Source organism: Geotrypetes seraphini, chromosome 2, assembly GCF_902459505.1.
Source record: "Geotrypetes seraphini chromosome 2, aGeoSer1.1, whole genome shotgun sequence".
NCBI lineage: Eukaryota > Metazoa > Chordata > Amphibia > Gymnophiona > Dermophiidae > Geotrypetes > Geotrypetes seraphini.
In genome coordinates, this window is record NC_047085.1 from 68853486 (window position 1) to 68868331 (window position 14846).

A 14846-nucleotide genomic window follows, 5' to 3' on the forward strand; every position below is an offset into this window, starting at 1 on the left:
TTACACATGGAAATGACATCTTAACCCTTCAAAAATCACCTCTACTGTTTAACTATGGCATTTATTTCAAAATTATATTGCAAAGTGCTGAGTGTATAATAATTCGTATTTGTATATAGATTGTACAATAAGAATAATTTATTTACTTATTTTAAGCTATTTATATACTGCCTGTCTAAGTGGTTTATATTTAGGAACTCAAGCATTTTTCTCTATCTGTCCCAGCAGATTTACAATCTACCTAGAATACCTGTACTCTTATGTTCTATATACTATCTGAGATTGTATATGGAAAGGTATGTAGTCAACTCAAAAAAATTTCAAATCCAAATTTCAAGCTAGCATTGTTATTGTAAACTCACTGCATTCTTCAAATATAGCTGCCCCCTAAATGAAAACCAGAACCTTTTTTCAATAAGCATTCAATCTTATTAAAACACTTGAAACTTCTTAAAAATTAACCTAGTTATTTAAGAATGAAAATATTTCAGTTTGAAGTCTAATTTACGCTGGCTTTTACAAAGCTGCTGTACAGGTTTCTACTGCGGGTTGGCGAGCTAAATGCTCCAAAGCATCAGAGCATTTACCTCGCTGGCCCACGGTAGAAACTTCTATGGCGGTTTTGTAAAAAGAGCCCATAATTATAAATGGTGGTAGGAATGCAACAAGCAGGGCCATAGCAAGCTAAGGTCAGCTGGTGTAGCAACATAGGGCACAAGAGAAGCCATTGGGAACACATCACCTAAAATGGATAGGGCAGGAGCACACTGCATTAATTTGTTTTGGGGGGAGGGGTGCCACATGGGACACATCTGCTACTTATGACATTTCTGGAAATAACATGATACAATTTTATTGTAAGTTAAAAAATTTTTTATGAAATCAGCATACCTTCTTCAAGAATGGGTCTTAAAACAACAAATGGGATATCCTGTAGTGGTTCTATGTACTTATGGCCAGCACTCATAATTTTTATCTGTGGAAGGCAAAAGACGAGAGTTCCAGGCATGCTTGCTTGTCCATGGTACCAGCTTCTCACAGTTCCAGGAATATCACCAGAAACAATTGTGCTTGGTGATGGTAGGTTGCCATTTGGAAAAAAAATACAGCAGGACTGTACTTCCAACTGAAAAATTAAAAAAAGTTCGTAGATAAAGTTATCAAAGACATACAAAGGCATCCAATGTTTAAATGTTCTAGGTACATAAAATTTAATCCTTTCATTAGGAGCTAAATGTAGTTACATATTTTCATCTAAAATAGACATCCCTCAAATCATTCTTAATACTTAAAAATTGAAGGATCTAAAATCAATTTTGCTGTTAGTTCATTGCCAGAGACAGTAACTTCAATCCCCTGACCTTATTTCATTCCCTTCCAAGGCACCAAGACTTAACCTTGTGATTTTATCATGCTCATAGGACAATTTTAAAATTAAAAATTCTAGGCTTCCTAAATCTTAAAGGTTAAGTGCCAAGCTATGGAAAAACTGGTCTAAATACTGTTAATACTGTAACTACAGCTAAAGAAAGTAGTATGAGAACAGCAATTTTCAAAAACTTTTACACATGTAAAACAAAAGATTAGATTCTTACCTTTGCTAATCTTCTTTCTTGTAAATTCACACTCTATTTCTCGACAAGTGGGTAGTCAATCCCATCTCGCGAGATCTCTTGTAGGAAAGCTTCATTTACATATTTTTGACCCTTCCCTCTTACCTCAGGACTGCCTTCTGACTTCCAGTTGGTATGAAAGCAGACTGTTATGTTAGATGCCATCGACTCATGCTCGAGTCCTAGTGACTTGATGATTTGCAGATCTAAAAAGAAATCGGTTTTGTGCTAGTCCGGAAAGGTCCTCCAGGATCATCCTCAAGGTTGTTTTCAACATGTCCATCCACCTGGTTGCAGGTCACTCTCTTTGCCTGGTTCTTTCTATATTCCCAAACATGATGTTCTTTTCTCCAGTGATTGCATTCTTCTGATGGTGTGAAAAAAAAAATAAGACAGTCTTAACGTCATCATTTGGGATTCGAGTGACATAAGCCGGTTTGATCTCTTCAGAATCAATTTGTTAGTTCTTCTTGCAGTCCATGGCATACCTAAAATCCTTCTGCAGCACCAAAGCTCAAATGAGTCAATCTTCTTTCTATCTTGTTTCCGTAGTGTTCATCTTTCGCATCTGTAATTGACCACTGAAAAAATGAGTGTGTGGACAAGTCTGATCTTCGTTTGGAGTGTTACCTCTTTGCCTTTGAATACTTTGTCGAGAACCTTCATTAAAGAGCAACCAACTGCTATTCTGCGGAGTATTATAGAGATGACCTTTAACTCCTTAAAGGGGCTTAAATATTTCCCACAATTCCCAGCATGTTTTGATGTTGAACTGCTGTGTATGGAGACATTCTTATGTAAGTACAGTGAATATACCATTATTATTCTAATACTTCAAGATCTGACATTCTCAAATTTGCCTCCATGTGCTTATGTTGGCAACACTGTACAAACAACTCAATAAGGTTTCATAATTGGTAGATCAGTGTCTCACAGCTGTGTTCATGTCGATGTGTGATGGTGTCTTGCTGAGTGGCATTTTTTATTGTTGTGTTTTTGTGTATCGAAACAAGGATGTCAGAGCTTGAATTAGAGCAACAAATAAATATTAAATTTCCCAATGAGAGGAAGAGATGCCTGTACCGTGGCAATTGTGAGGGGGCTGCTGGACCACGTGGAAGGCTGCTGACCAGGAGGGGTGGGAAGGGAGGCAACGCGCAGTAGATACTTTACTGCAGGGACAAGGCCATTCACTGCTCCATGGGGAGAATGGTCTTATCCCCATACTCATGGCTACCATTCTTTTTTTTTTTTTGCCTCATTCCTGTGGGTTACCCACAGGTTACCTGTGGCTAGCCACAGGTTAAAAGTCACCATATCATTCTCTAGTTAGTACCCAAGAACTGAGGAGCACTTAATATATGTGAAGTAGAGGCACCTGTAGCAATAGGCGAAACAAATTGTTCTGCTCTAAAGTAACTACATAGTATCATTAACCGACAGCACAGGTTTCATAGGAGCTCAGAAACTACTCCCCAACAAATGGAACATAAATACTAATTCTTCCCAGCCCTCAAGGGCAGACAGACATCCAAGAATCAGCTTGGAGAAGCATAACAGACTGAAAACTGTAAGCAGGCACAGGAAGGACAGGGCAGGGAATCTAGAATGTCTCACCTATCTACTGGAAAAAAGCTTACCAGGGTAAGTACATAATCTCTTTTTTCAGTGCAATAGGTGAGACATTCTAGACAGCAGGAATGTATAAAAGCAGTCTCCCAGCTAGGGTGGGCTTGCTGCGCCGGCCCTTAGGACCAAGGACCCGTAAACCGAGTCCTGTCTTGCAGCTATATCCACTCCGTAGAACTTGGCAAACGTGTGAAGAGAAAATGACATTGCCGCCCTGCAAATCTCAGAAGAGAGAAATTTAGCTTCGGCCCATGAAGATGCCACACTTCAAGTAGAATGTGCCTTGATGGAAACAGGAGACTGTTTCCCAGCAAGAATGTAAGCTGACAAAACATTCCTATGGATTCATCTGGAATTGTGGCCTGGGAAGTGGGAATGCCTCACTTAACTGAATGAATCAGCACTAACGAAAGGTCAGAGAGACAAAACTCGTTGGGGACCTCCAAATAACGCAGAACTCTGAACATACCAGTTTCTTCAACAGGCAGTCCTGTGACTTGGAACCTGTAAGTTGAAAGGCAGGCAAACACATGTCTTGATTGACATGGAAAGCCAAAACTAAGGAACCATCCAATGGAAAAACCCCGTCAGACATGAAGAGCCCCCTTCATGAATATAGCGACATCAGGATGAGATGCCAAGGAAGATTGACACTCCCGGGATCTAAAACAGGAGAGCTTGGTCACTAGGACCCGAAAATAAGCCACAGTGAGGCCTTTATCCAAACCAGGCTGAAGAAAGATGAAAATCAGAAAGATCGGAACTGAAAACGGATCCACCAGGTTTTTGGGCACATCAATAATGGAAGGCCTTCCAAGGATGACGTCTTAGACTTGAGTATCAACAACCAGGGCAGAATATCCTCTATGCTCTAAGGCTGTGTGCTCCAGAACCATGCCATAAGAGCAAAGTGACCCGGATCATTCATGGCAACTGGCCCCTGTGTGAAAAGGTCCAGTTAGGTGCACAGCCTAGAGCTGCAACCCACGTGCAGATGCATCAGATCTGCGTACCACTGAGCCATCAGCATAACACGGGCTGGTTGAGCCGCGATCCTCCGAATGACTTGGCTGACCAACTGGCTAGGGAGGAAAGGCATACAGGAGAATTTCCTGCAGCCATGGCTGCATCAGAGCATCATACCCCTCGCTTCCAAGCTTGGATCTTCGACTGAAGAAGCGATCTGCTTTCTTGTTTCCTGCCGTGGCCATGAGGTCAAAGCAAGATTGCCCCCAGCACCCCAGCCTCCGGGGACAGGACCCACTCGCCCAGATCCAGAGTCTGTATGCTGAGGAAGTCTGCTTGAACGTTGTCCATGCCCAATGCATGTGCTGCTGACAGTGCCAGAAGATGATGTTCCACCCAAAGAAAAAGAAGGTAGGCTTCCTGAGCCAGAGAAGTGCTCTTGGTCCCTTCCTGGCGATTGACATAGGCTAGTGCCATTGCATTGTCTTAGAAGACCTTGACCACTTGGCCCTCCAGAGTCTTCTGCAATCTCATAAGAGCCAGAAGAATGGCCCTGAGCTCCAACCAGATAATGAACCACTTTCCCTGTGAAGATGTCCAACACTGGCCGCATAGAGGTGGAAGACAACATTTTCTCTTTCAAGGGTCCGTCTGCCACAAGAGGATATCCGCTGAGAATCAGGGGCGGGAAATTTCATGGGGATACCAGGAAGTACTTCTTCACAGAAAGAGTGGTAGACCATTGGAACAAACTCCCAGAGCAGGTGATCGCGGCCAGCAGCATACAAGATTTTAAGAATAAATGGGATGCCCACGTCGGATCTTTACGAGGGCAGTATAGAGGTGATACCACCTGTGAGCGACCCCTTAGGAGTGGTTAGGGGAGGGTTAATGGAGTGGGCAGACTTGATGGGCTATGGCCCTTTTCTGCCGTCATCTTCTATGTTTCTATGTAACACCCGTGATCAGAACAACAGTTGCAATGGGCTCCTCAGTCCAAAAGGCTGGCATCCCTCATCACCATGATCCTGGAGGCAATGCAGAGCAGTACGCCCCTCCAGAACTATTGTGGGCAAAGCCCCCAGGCCATGCTTGTTCGGGCTTCCAGAGTCCATGGCAGACAAGTCTGCAAGGCATCTCGATGTGGCGCCCAGCAAGAGAGTAAGGAACTACATTGGTCATCTCTCCTGCCGGTGATTGTTGCAGGCGGCTTTGGGGGTGTCCGGCAGGAAAGATTGGGCATCCCTCATGCTGTAGCCTTTTGGGGGGTGGGGAAGGGTTCCCCGATTCTCTAACCGGCACTTATGGCAGACACCAGTTAGAGAATCATGCTTTTAGGTGAAGGACTGGCCCCCTCCTTTGCTTAAAAGGTCTTGTTTTGGGCTTTTGGGATATGGGCAAATTTTTTATCAGGAATATGTTTTAAAGATAGACATAATGGCGGTCTGGGCGATTAAACGCCTGAACATACAAGTAGGCCATTCTCAAAAAAAATAAAAACCCAAAACACATTTTGGACATTTTTTTCGAGAATGGACATTTCCCTGCTGCTGACTTTGGGTGCTTAGCATCTTAGGTCAAAAAGGGACTTGGACTTTTTTTTATTATTATTATGCCCCTCCATGCATGGAATACTATTTCTGCACATCCACTCATGTGTGCCCTTACCATGCTAAGGGCTGATTTCTTTGCAGAAAAATGGTTGTGTAAAGAAGAGTATGCTGGATATTAACCTATTATCCTGTACAATAGCACACAGACCCCTCTACATTCTATGTAATATACAGTGCTGTGTGCATTTGGCAGTGCTATAGAAATGATAAGTAGTAGTAATAGTTAACCGTTGCCCTGCGCAACTCTCGCAGATCCCTCTACAGTCTATTTAACTGTGGGCCTGCGCAACTGTGCGTTGATACCTCTGCAATCTAATTAACCACTAACATGTTAAGCAGATTCCTCTGCAAAGTTGAGAGTGTTGCACTTGGAGGGTTGTTTTTAACTTGGGCGGAGGTTAAAACGAGTGGTGTTCCTACATAATATACATAAGTTAGAGAATAAAACAGCCTAACAAACTTCATTGTCCTTTCTTTCCATCAGATAATCTTAGGACTCCACAGTTACAACTGCAAGATCATCTTTGCAGGTTAGAAACTGCATGTTACATATACCAGCTGTACTTCCACTTTCATCAATGCTGTCATTCTCCTGGCCCTTATGTCCTCCTCATGCAAGATGCAAACAGTAGCCAGTACTGGCGCTTTATTTTGATGACCTCAATGACTCAAATGTAGTGAAAATCCACCAGTAACAACAAATAATAACTCTTTCACATGAGAAGTGATAGATACAAAACACAAATGTTTTTCCTATGCAAACATTTTGCATCCGCATATGCTTATACAAAAACTCAAAGGAGGAAAAAGCCTCAGAACCCAATTCTTGCCACCCCACAGTCGTGGATTAAGGTGTACAGGGTAATAACCTCATTGGCATAAAAAAACCTCCTCTGTTCTTGGAAAAAGCCTCTTGTGCGGTGCAAGTGTTAACAAATAGTAATATCGAGATAGAAAAACAACTTATCTCTCCAGAACAATCAGCACACAGATGGTGGCCAGCATTCACAATTCTGCTGCCTCAGGGTGTGACACAGCTGATCGATCCTTTTGAAAGGAATGTTAAAACAGCGTCTCTATGTACTAAAAAAAAGTGTTTTATTTTGATTAAACATAAGACTTGAAGTTGCTCATGCTCTGTTACACTGATTTGGTCTGTTAGTTGACTAGGGCAATAGGGCTAGATAGATTTAAGTTTAACAAGATAGATTTTAGGTATACCAACTGCTCTTCAGCTTCCCAAAGTTTAAGAAACTGTGGGAGCCTTCCTATGCCTTACACCAATAAGCCTGATCACACAGCTGGAAAAGGGGTTGCAGCAGCTTAATTAATTATTAATATTTATTAAATTGGCTATACTGCCTGAACCATTAAAGGATCTAGGCCAGGGGTAGGCAATTCCGGTCCTCAAGAGCCACAGACTGGTCAGGTTTTCAGGATATCCACAATAAATATGCATGATAAATTTGCATCTCAAGGAGGCAGTGCATGCAAATCCATCTCATACATACTCAATGTGGATATCCTGAAAACATGACCTGTCTGTGGCTCTCGAGAATTGCCTACCCCTGATCTAGGCGGTGTACAATAATTAAAGCACAAATATATAAAAGAAAATTAATATCAAGAAAATTGATGGGAAAGAGAATCATTCATAACAAGATTTACACTCAAACCAGATAAGATATTCCTGCATTAACCTTCCATCCCTTATGATGCCATCAACTGGTTAGCTCTGGTGCCACTCTTAACTCGGTTCATTTGCCAGAGAGGTGTGGCTGCAGATCATAGCAGATTATTTTCCTTTGACTGAATTCTTAAGGAGCCTATTTGAAATGACTCTGAAATGTGCATCAACAGATTTAGCAAAATTGCATACACCCAACTTTATCAAGTTTATTGAATTTTGATATTCTGCAAAATAAGTGCACTACTGGATGGTATATAGTATAAATATATGCAAATATGTTCCTTCAGTTTGTTTAGAGTGGGATATATAACCAGGGTGGCTGCCACAGGAGAGAGTATTCAAGAAATTTATAAGGTTAGCTTTTGGCTGCTCTATGAGAACATCAAATTGTACAGTTTTACCTTCAAAACAAATAGTGTTATGAAGCACATCTATATGTTGGTTACAGTTGACTATTACTGGCGTTGTGAGTACCTGAGTTAATGGATGGCCACAGCTATGAGTAGGGTAGGTGGGGAGACTATGACAAACTAGGTTTTACTGTCTCATTCTATGGCGGGGGTTCCTAGCCTGATAGAGCACACACAGCAGTATTTTTTTATGAAATCAAGCTTAACAGTGGTCAAATGTGAAATTGTTTTGTCACATGCTACCAGTGACATGGATGTTGTAAAAGACCTGGGACAGTCCTCTTCTAAGGAGGGGGGCCAGTGCCAGAGAAACAGTGGTGCCTACCCCAGACTTTGATGGAATGGAAGGGGAGGGGTGGGCTGGAGGCATCAAGAAAAGGAGTCAATGGCGGAGGGGAATGTGCTTTTACAGCAATCCCTGAGAGAAGTGATGGGAATGTTCTTGTACAGCAACCCCTGATGAAATGATTGTAGTGTAATGGCATTATGCCCAGGCAGGGTAGAAATAGTGGGAGCTGTGTGACTTGAAAGGCTAGGCACCCTGCCCTGAAGTGATCTAGATAGAATCGTTACAGGGATTCATATATGTAATTGCATTATACTGTAAGTCGAACTCATGTATGTAATTGCAAGATATTGTAAACTGTGTTTAACGTATGTAAATAGTACAATGCTGCAGCTATAATAAATCCACCAAGGTGCTGCCTGCCCAGTTTGTGTCTATTGAAACATTAGGTATTTTGTCAGGACCTGGGATCCTTACTTGGGAACTTTAATAATGTGAATTTGAACTTCCCTGTTAAATAAATTGGAGCTTTAAAGGGCCTGTCCATTCCATGGAGGAGTGGGGGTAGGGTCCTGCACTACAAAGAATAGGACCTGTGGGGTTAGGGTAACGGGGGCCAGGATTATGATGTCAAAAATTGCTGTCACCCTTTGTCTCTCAAAAGCCGTTCAATGGATAATTTCTTAATGCTCTGTATTGCTGTATGGTAGTGCAACTTAAAATAAACACAAAATCAATAAACCAAGGACCATCTATTTGTAAGTTTGTTAAGAGATAAGTTAGAGTGAAGTGAGCCAAATACTTTATTAAAATATATTTTTATCTAAATGGTGAAATTTTATAATTACTCTTATAGCAACTATCAAATGTATTCATAAGCACAACATAGAAATAAATTAGCAAATGATAATCAAATAATCACATTCAATGCTACCTTCTCCTCGGGGCTCTTCCCTCCCTTTTCCCCCCAGGAGAGCAATAAAGATGTGTAATAGAATTGGAATTCTTTGGTGTGATAAATATGCCAGCCATGAAAAAGAGCATGGGTATTCATCGTTGTATTAACATTTTTGTGCCCTTTTGCTTAAACAAACTGACAAGAATTCATTGCAAGAAAAATTTGAAAAAATAAATACATTGTTACTTGAAGTCTCCGTTTGTTTCTGGTTTTAGTGGTATTTGAGCTGTAAGATGAAGTTAATTATGCCTTTGATAAGTAGTTTATTGATCCAAGGTTGCAGAACATACTTTATTTATTCTGGACCTGCAGCAACCATGTATTGCTACAGATGTAACACATTTAGATTTTAAGACCACTGTTAGGATTAGTCATTGTATCAATTTGCAAGGTTTGTTACACTGACATGGAAGATCATTTTCTGGTCCATTAACAACAGGCAATAGGTCACACCACTGAAGTAGGTCAGTGGTAGATTGACAAAGGTGGTGCTATTGTGATTACTGCAGCTTTTGTCAATGCACCAATTAAATAGTTTATAACAAATCATCCATTAAATGTATACCTTTCTGATTAAAATCAAATGCTGCCAGCATGCAAAAGAGTGTGTAGTAATAGCTTACAAACGTCATTGTATACAGGAAATATGTTCATTGCTAGTTTATTCAGATTATGAATAGCAGCACAATTGCTTTTTGACCAGAAAGTTAAGGAATGCTTGGTTTCAACTGTAATAAGTGTAATATTTACCATATGTTTAATATTAATGTATGAAACCAAAATAAAATATAAATCAGCTGACCACATTGTCCTTCTCTCTGAAATGTTTATAGACTTCATATATGAAGGCGCTATCTGATATGACTGTGGATACAGAATGAATGTTGGAAATTAGACTGGAAGTTTCTAAGCATTACAGTTTTGTGCTCTGATTACCAACTAGTCTTAGATCTATGTAACTTTTTATATCTAACTTGAATGAAATGATGTGGTAGCCATATTAGTCCACTTTTAAAGGTAATATAAAGAAATAAAATAAACATAAAGGAGATAAGGTGTTCATCTTATCTTTTTAAGTTATCACCTTTTCTTTTTTATGTTTTTTTCTATATATTACTTAGAAAAAAATTTAATTAAGTACACAAATCTTCACAGGATTTGTTTCTGTTGCTAAGATCAATATAGATAGCTGCTAGTGATAAGATCCTCAAATGGATGTCACCAAATCAATAACAATAATAATAATATCTGGGTTTTTAAAAGTCCATAGTCTGCTATTGAGATAGACATGGGGAATCCATTGCTGTCCCTAGGATTGGATTAGACAGGATTTATTGACTTGATATACCTCTTAATACCAAAGTTTTAAAGCAATGCACAATGAATTAAAATAAACAACTTAAAACAATATTCATCATACTATCAAAAAATTCCAATAAAACACTGTATAATTATTTACTAATTATTAAGTGCTGTGATGGTCCCTTTGACAACCTCTGCTTATTTCACAATTATAGCACTAAGGTTGTGGGTCTGAGCACTTTACACTGAGCACTAATTAGATTCTGTTATGTGTGTTTTTTTGTTTTTTTTATTATTATTTATCATTTTAATACATCCTATATACAAAGATGTTTAAGGAAATACAGAAATATTAAACTCTCTTAGTTAATCTCATAATACAAACTAAGATCTAAAAAAAAAAAAAAAAAAAAAGCAACAATAACAAATCATCTAATACAGTCCACAATCTGAGGAGAAGAGACAAAATGAATAAAGCCCCTCGGGAAAGGGGACATATACAAAAGAAAATCAAAATATTAGAAAATGGAGCAGTATTAAGATCTTATCCTATCCAAAAATTAATACCGCATAAGTAACCTGTATCATTCGGGCTTTGTAGAGATTCCTTTACCTTCTAGGAAAAAAGCTAATTGGGCAGGTTCAAAGAAAATATATTTACTCCCCTGATAGGAGACAAAACATTTACAAGGAAATCTCAACTGGAAACCTGCCCCCAAAGCAATCACCTTTGATCTATAAAGCAAGAATTCTTTCCTCCTGGATTGTGTCCACCTCGAAACATCAGGAAATATATATATCCTTTCCCCCCAAATAGGTAATCTGTTTTAAATTAAAATACAATTTCAACAACATCTCTTTATCTTGAAGAAATACCAACGAGACCAATAATGTTGTCCTCCCCTGAGTTTCAATATCAGAGGACTGCAGGATAGCAGAAACATCTAATTGAACATTTTCATCTACTACAGCTTTTTCCTTCTGCAATTGTTTTAAATAATAAATTTTTTGTATCGGGGGAAGACTTGCTTCTGGTATATTTAAAACATTCAACATGAAGTTCTTAAACAGTTCTTGAGGTGGCATAAATTTGGCAACCGGAAAATTAAGAATCCTCAAATTCAAATTTTTCTGGTGGTTTTCCAAGTTTTCAATCTTCCTTAAAATCATCATTTTATCTGTCGTTTGTTTAGTAATTAATTTCCTAGTCTCAGTTGTCACTTTCTCTAAATTTTTTAAGTCCACTTGGTGTTGCTGGGTAATAGTCTCTAAAGAACTTATCCTGGAGGTAGAATTTAGAGTTATAGAAACAAAGTTAGTCCATACCAGGTGAAGGTTCTCAATCGCAGACCAAATGGAGTCCAGAGTTACAGCCTGTGGTCTCAACAACGGTTTAAGGAGGGAGATATCAGCCGGCTTTTGTATGGCTTCTGCACCAAGATAAAAACTCGCCACCGCTAGCTTCCAACGGCTCCTCTCCCCCTAAATGCTGCGTCTCCAACACCGGGGTCAGCGTAGCTGTATTCACTTCCGGGTCCATCGCGGCTTATGTGTGTGTGTTTTTTTATGTCGATATGGTATGTTTTAAACATAGAAACATAGAAAAAGACGGCAGATAAGGGCCGCGGCCCATCTAGTCTGCCCACCCCAATGACCCTCCCCTATTTAACTCTGTGCAGAGATCCCACGTTTTGATGATACAGTGCAGTGATTGCTTGAATCCTGTGTTTGGTATTAGGGATAATTAATTACTAATACTATGGTAATCCATGTAAAACAAAACAAATACTATTAAAAAGTATTTGGAAAAATCCAAAAATTTCAGAACATAGAAACATGATGGCAGATAAAGGCCTTACGGAAACAAAAATAAATAAACATGTTGCTAACATTGGGGTCCTTTTACTAAGGCACACTAACTGATTTAGTGTACGCTAACCGATTAATGCTAAGGCGCCCATAGAATGTGTCAGCATGGAATCATACTACTACTAGGGATTCTGCTAAGTACATGTGGTTGAGATTGGGCAGTTCTAGAAGCAGGATACCAGGTTAGGTGGACCATCACTCTGCCCCAGTATGGCTATTCTTATGTTATAATGTCTGTTGGTGCGCGTTAAGCTTGTACCAAGCTTTAGTAAAAGGGTGCCTAAGTGACTTGCCCAATGGAAGGTTAAAGATCAGCAAAATAATCTTAAGCCCATGTTTACCTAGTTCTTAGCCTGTCACTCTAACCATTAGGCTACCTCTTCAATCCCCAAAATATTTTATTACATTGCAGAGTTCTTCATGTTTGCCACATAATTATTAAGTACACAGATTTTTGGTATGTGTAATTCACATATCTTAAAATTATTATTATATAAAATTACATTGATACATATTAATCTTCTTTCATTTTGAAAATAGCCATTAAACTGCACTTCTAAAATAATGTGTTTAATGTAAAATGCTGAATGATTTATATAACCAAGTATATATCTGCAACAGTAAATCTTGCACTAATGTAAGGATCTGACAGTCCAAGGGAAAGAGAATGAAGTAATCTGCAAGTTAGAAGTCCTCAAGCTGGGGGTCAGATCCTGTTCATAGAAACCATCTGGTTGAGACCCTCTGAGCCACACCAAACAGAAATGATCTTTTTAAAAAAATATCCTATTCATTAATGCATCACAGCTGCACTGAGTGTTACTTGATTTTTCCATGGCAACATCCTTTCTGTTTCAAGGATCTAATTTCAGTTTTGGTAGCAACGTGTTCCTTCGCCAATATTGAACACATTCATGTGTTAAGGAGAAGGAATTATTATAAATTCTTGAGATAGAAATCACCTCCTATTTTAATCCCTCCTATGTCAAGACCTACATATGTGAAGTACTATGTTCTAATGATGCAGCTATAAAATAAACACTAGTTTTCCCTCCTAATGTAAGGGAGGAAAAGATAACTATCCATTCAGCAATTATTTCAAAGGGTCTCAATTTATGTACAGAAGAAAGGCATAATATTTATTTTAACACTAACTTTGTAATAGAACGTTTTAGAGGTGAATATATGGACTGAGTTGGCAGGGTGGCACAAGTAAAATATATTGCACAATGGTTTGTACAGTGATGAGATTATATAATATACATCTGTACTATAATAAGTAGCATATAGTAAACTGCTGATTTATATTATAGGACAGGATATTGTAGTTCTAGTTGGAATAAATGCAGAGTACTACGTATAATAATATATTTAGTTTAAATGTACAGAGGAGAATGTAATTTTCTTTTCTGTGCGTCTAATAATAAAACGAGAAACAAAAATATTTAAGGTCCGTATTTAGCTGACTACTGCTATATAACATTTGTTGACAGATTTGTTTTTATGACACAGGAGAAGAGTAGAAAATCTCATGCCCTATTTACGTTCCCTTCAGTTAAGGGGTGTAAAAGTAAGAAACATCTTGGTCACTGTCTTTCTTATCAAGCAGCTCATTATGGTAAAGGTTTTCGCCCATTATTGATTAGGTCTACATCTTATACACATTATAGAAAACTTCTGAAGACCTTTCTTTTTTCAAAATTTTTGACTAATTAATCTCTGTGTATTACATTTTCTTTTTTTGTATCTTCTTATAGCATAATCTTTTGTTAACCACATTGAACTTAGGGTTATACGGTCTAGAAATTTGTTGTTATGTTAAAAGTTACAAAAGTTATATAGCCTGTACTGAGGTGTCTCACCTTTAATAAATCTTATTTTTAAAAAGCCAGCACTTGTTCTTTTAGAGGTCAATATAGGGTTCTGCCAATTGTTCTACCTGTACTTTGAGACATGCCACCTCTAGATCTTTCTGGCCTTTAGAAATCCAATGATCAGAGGAACTGGAGCCTTAAAATGCTCTACACTATCTTAGGTGCACCAGAGTCGAAAAATCTTCCAGGCCTTAGCATAGGCCGTTAAAGTTATTGTTATTTTAGCTTGGAGAAGATTAGAACTGACTACTTCAAAATATCCTTTGTATGATAAGGTTGTGCACTCAAAAGCCATGCCTGAAGACAAAAGCAATCTGGGTTCTGCATGGGAAGTGTCCCTTAACTGAGAAGCCCCATATAAACCAGTAGCTTGAGGCTTCTGTCCTGTTGGAAACATACTATATCCACATACCTTGGCCTGCAAGACCAATCTGAGGCTACTAGGACTACAAGTCCTAGGTGAGGTGCGATTCTGTGGATGACCCAGCCCACCATGGGCCATGGTGGAAACACATAAAGCAACCCCTTTTCCGACCAGGGTTGAATCAACGTGTCGAACCCTAAGCTGCCTGGGTTTATCTCTTCGGCTGTAGAAGAGATTTGCCTTTGTGTGTTTGGCTGGGGTCATCAAGTCCA

General features: G+C 39.1%; 1 protein-coding gene across 8 annotated transcripts in view; it reads right to left on the reverse strand.

The window, feature by feature from the left end:
• The window catches only part of VPS13B (vacuolar protein sorting 13 homolog B), a 1237203-nt gene that overhangs the window by 693434 nt on the left and 528923 nt on the right, over positions 1-14846 (reverse strand). For all 8 annotated transcript variants that reach the window (XM_033933145.1, XM_033933154.1, XM_033933146.1 and 5 more), the window contains one exon: positions 892-1126. In XM_033933145.1, coding sequence (XP_033789036.1) covers positions 892-1126 — 235 coding nt within the window. The remainder of the gene's footprint in view (positions 1-891; positions 1127-14846) is intronic.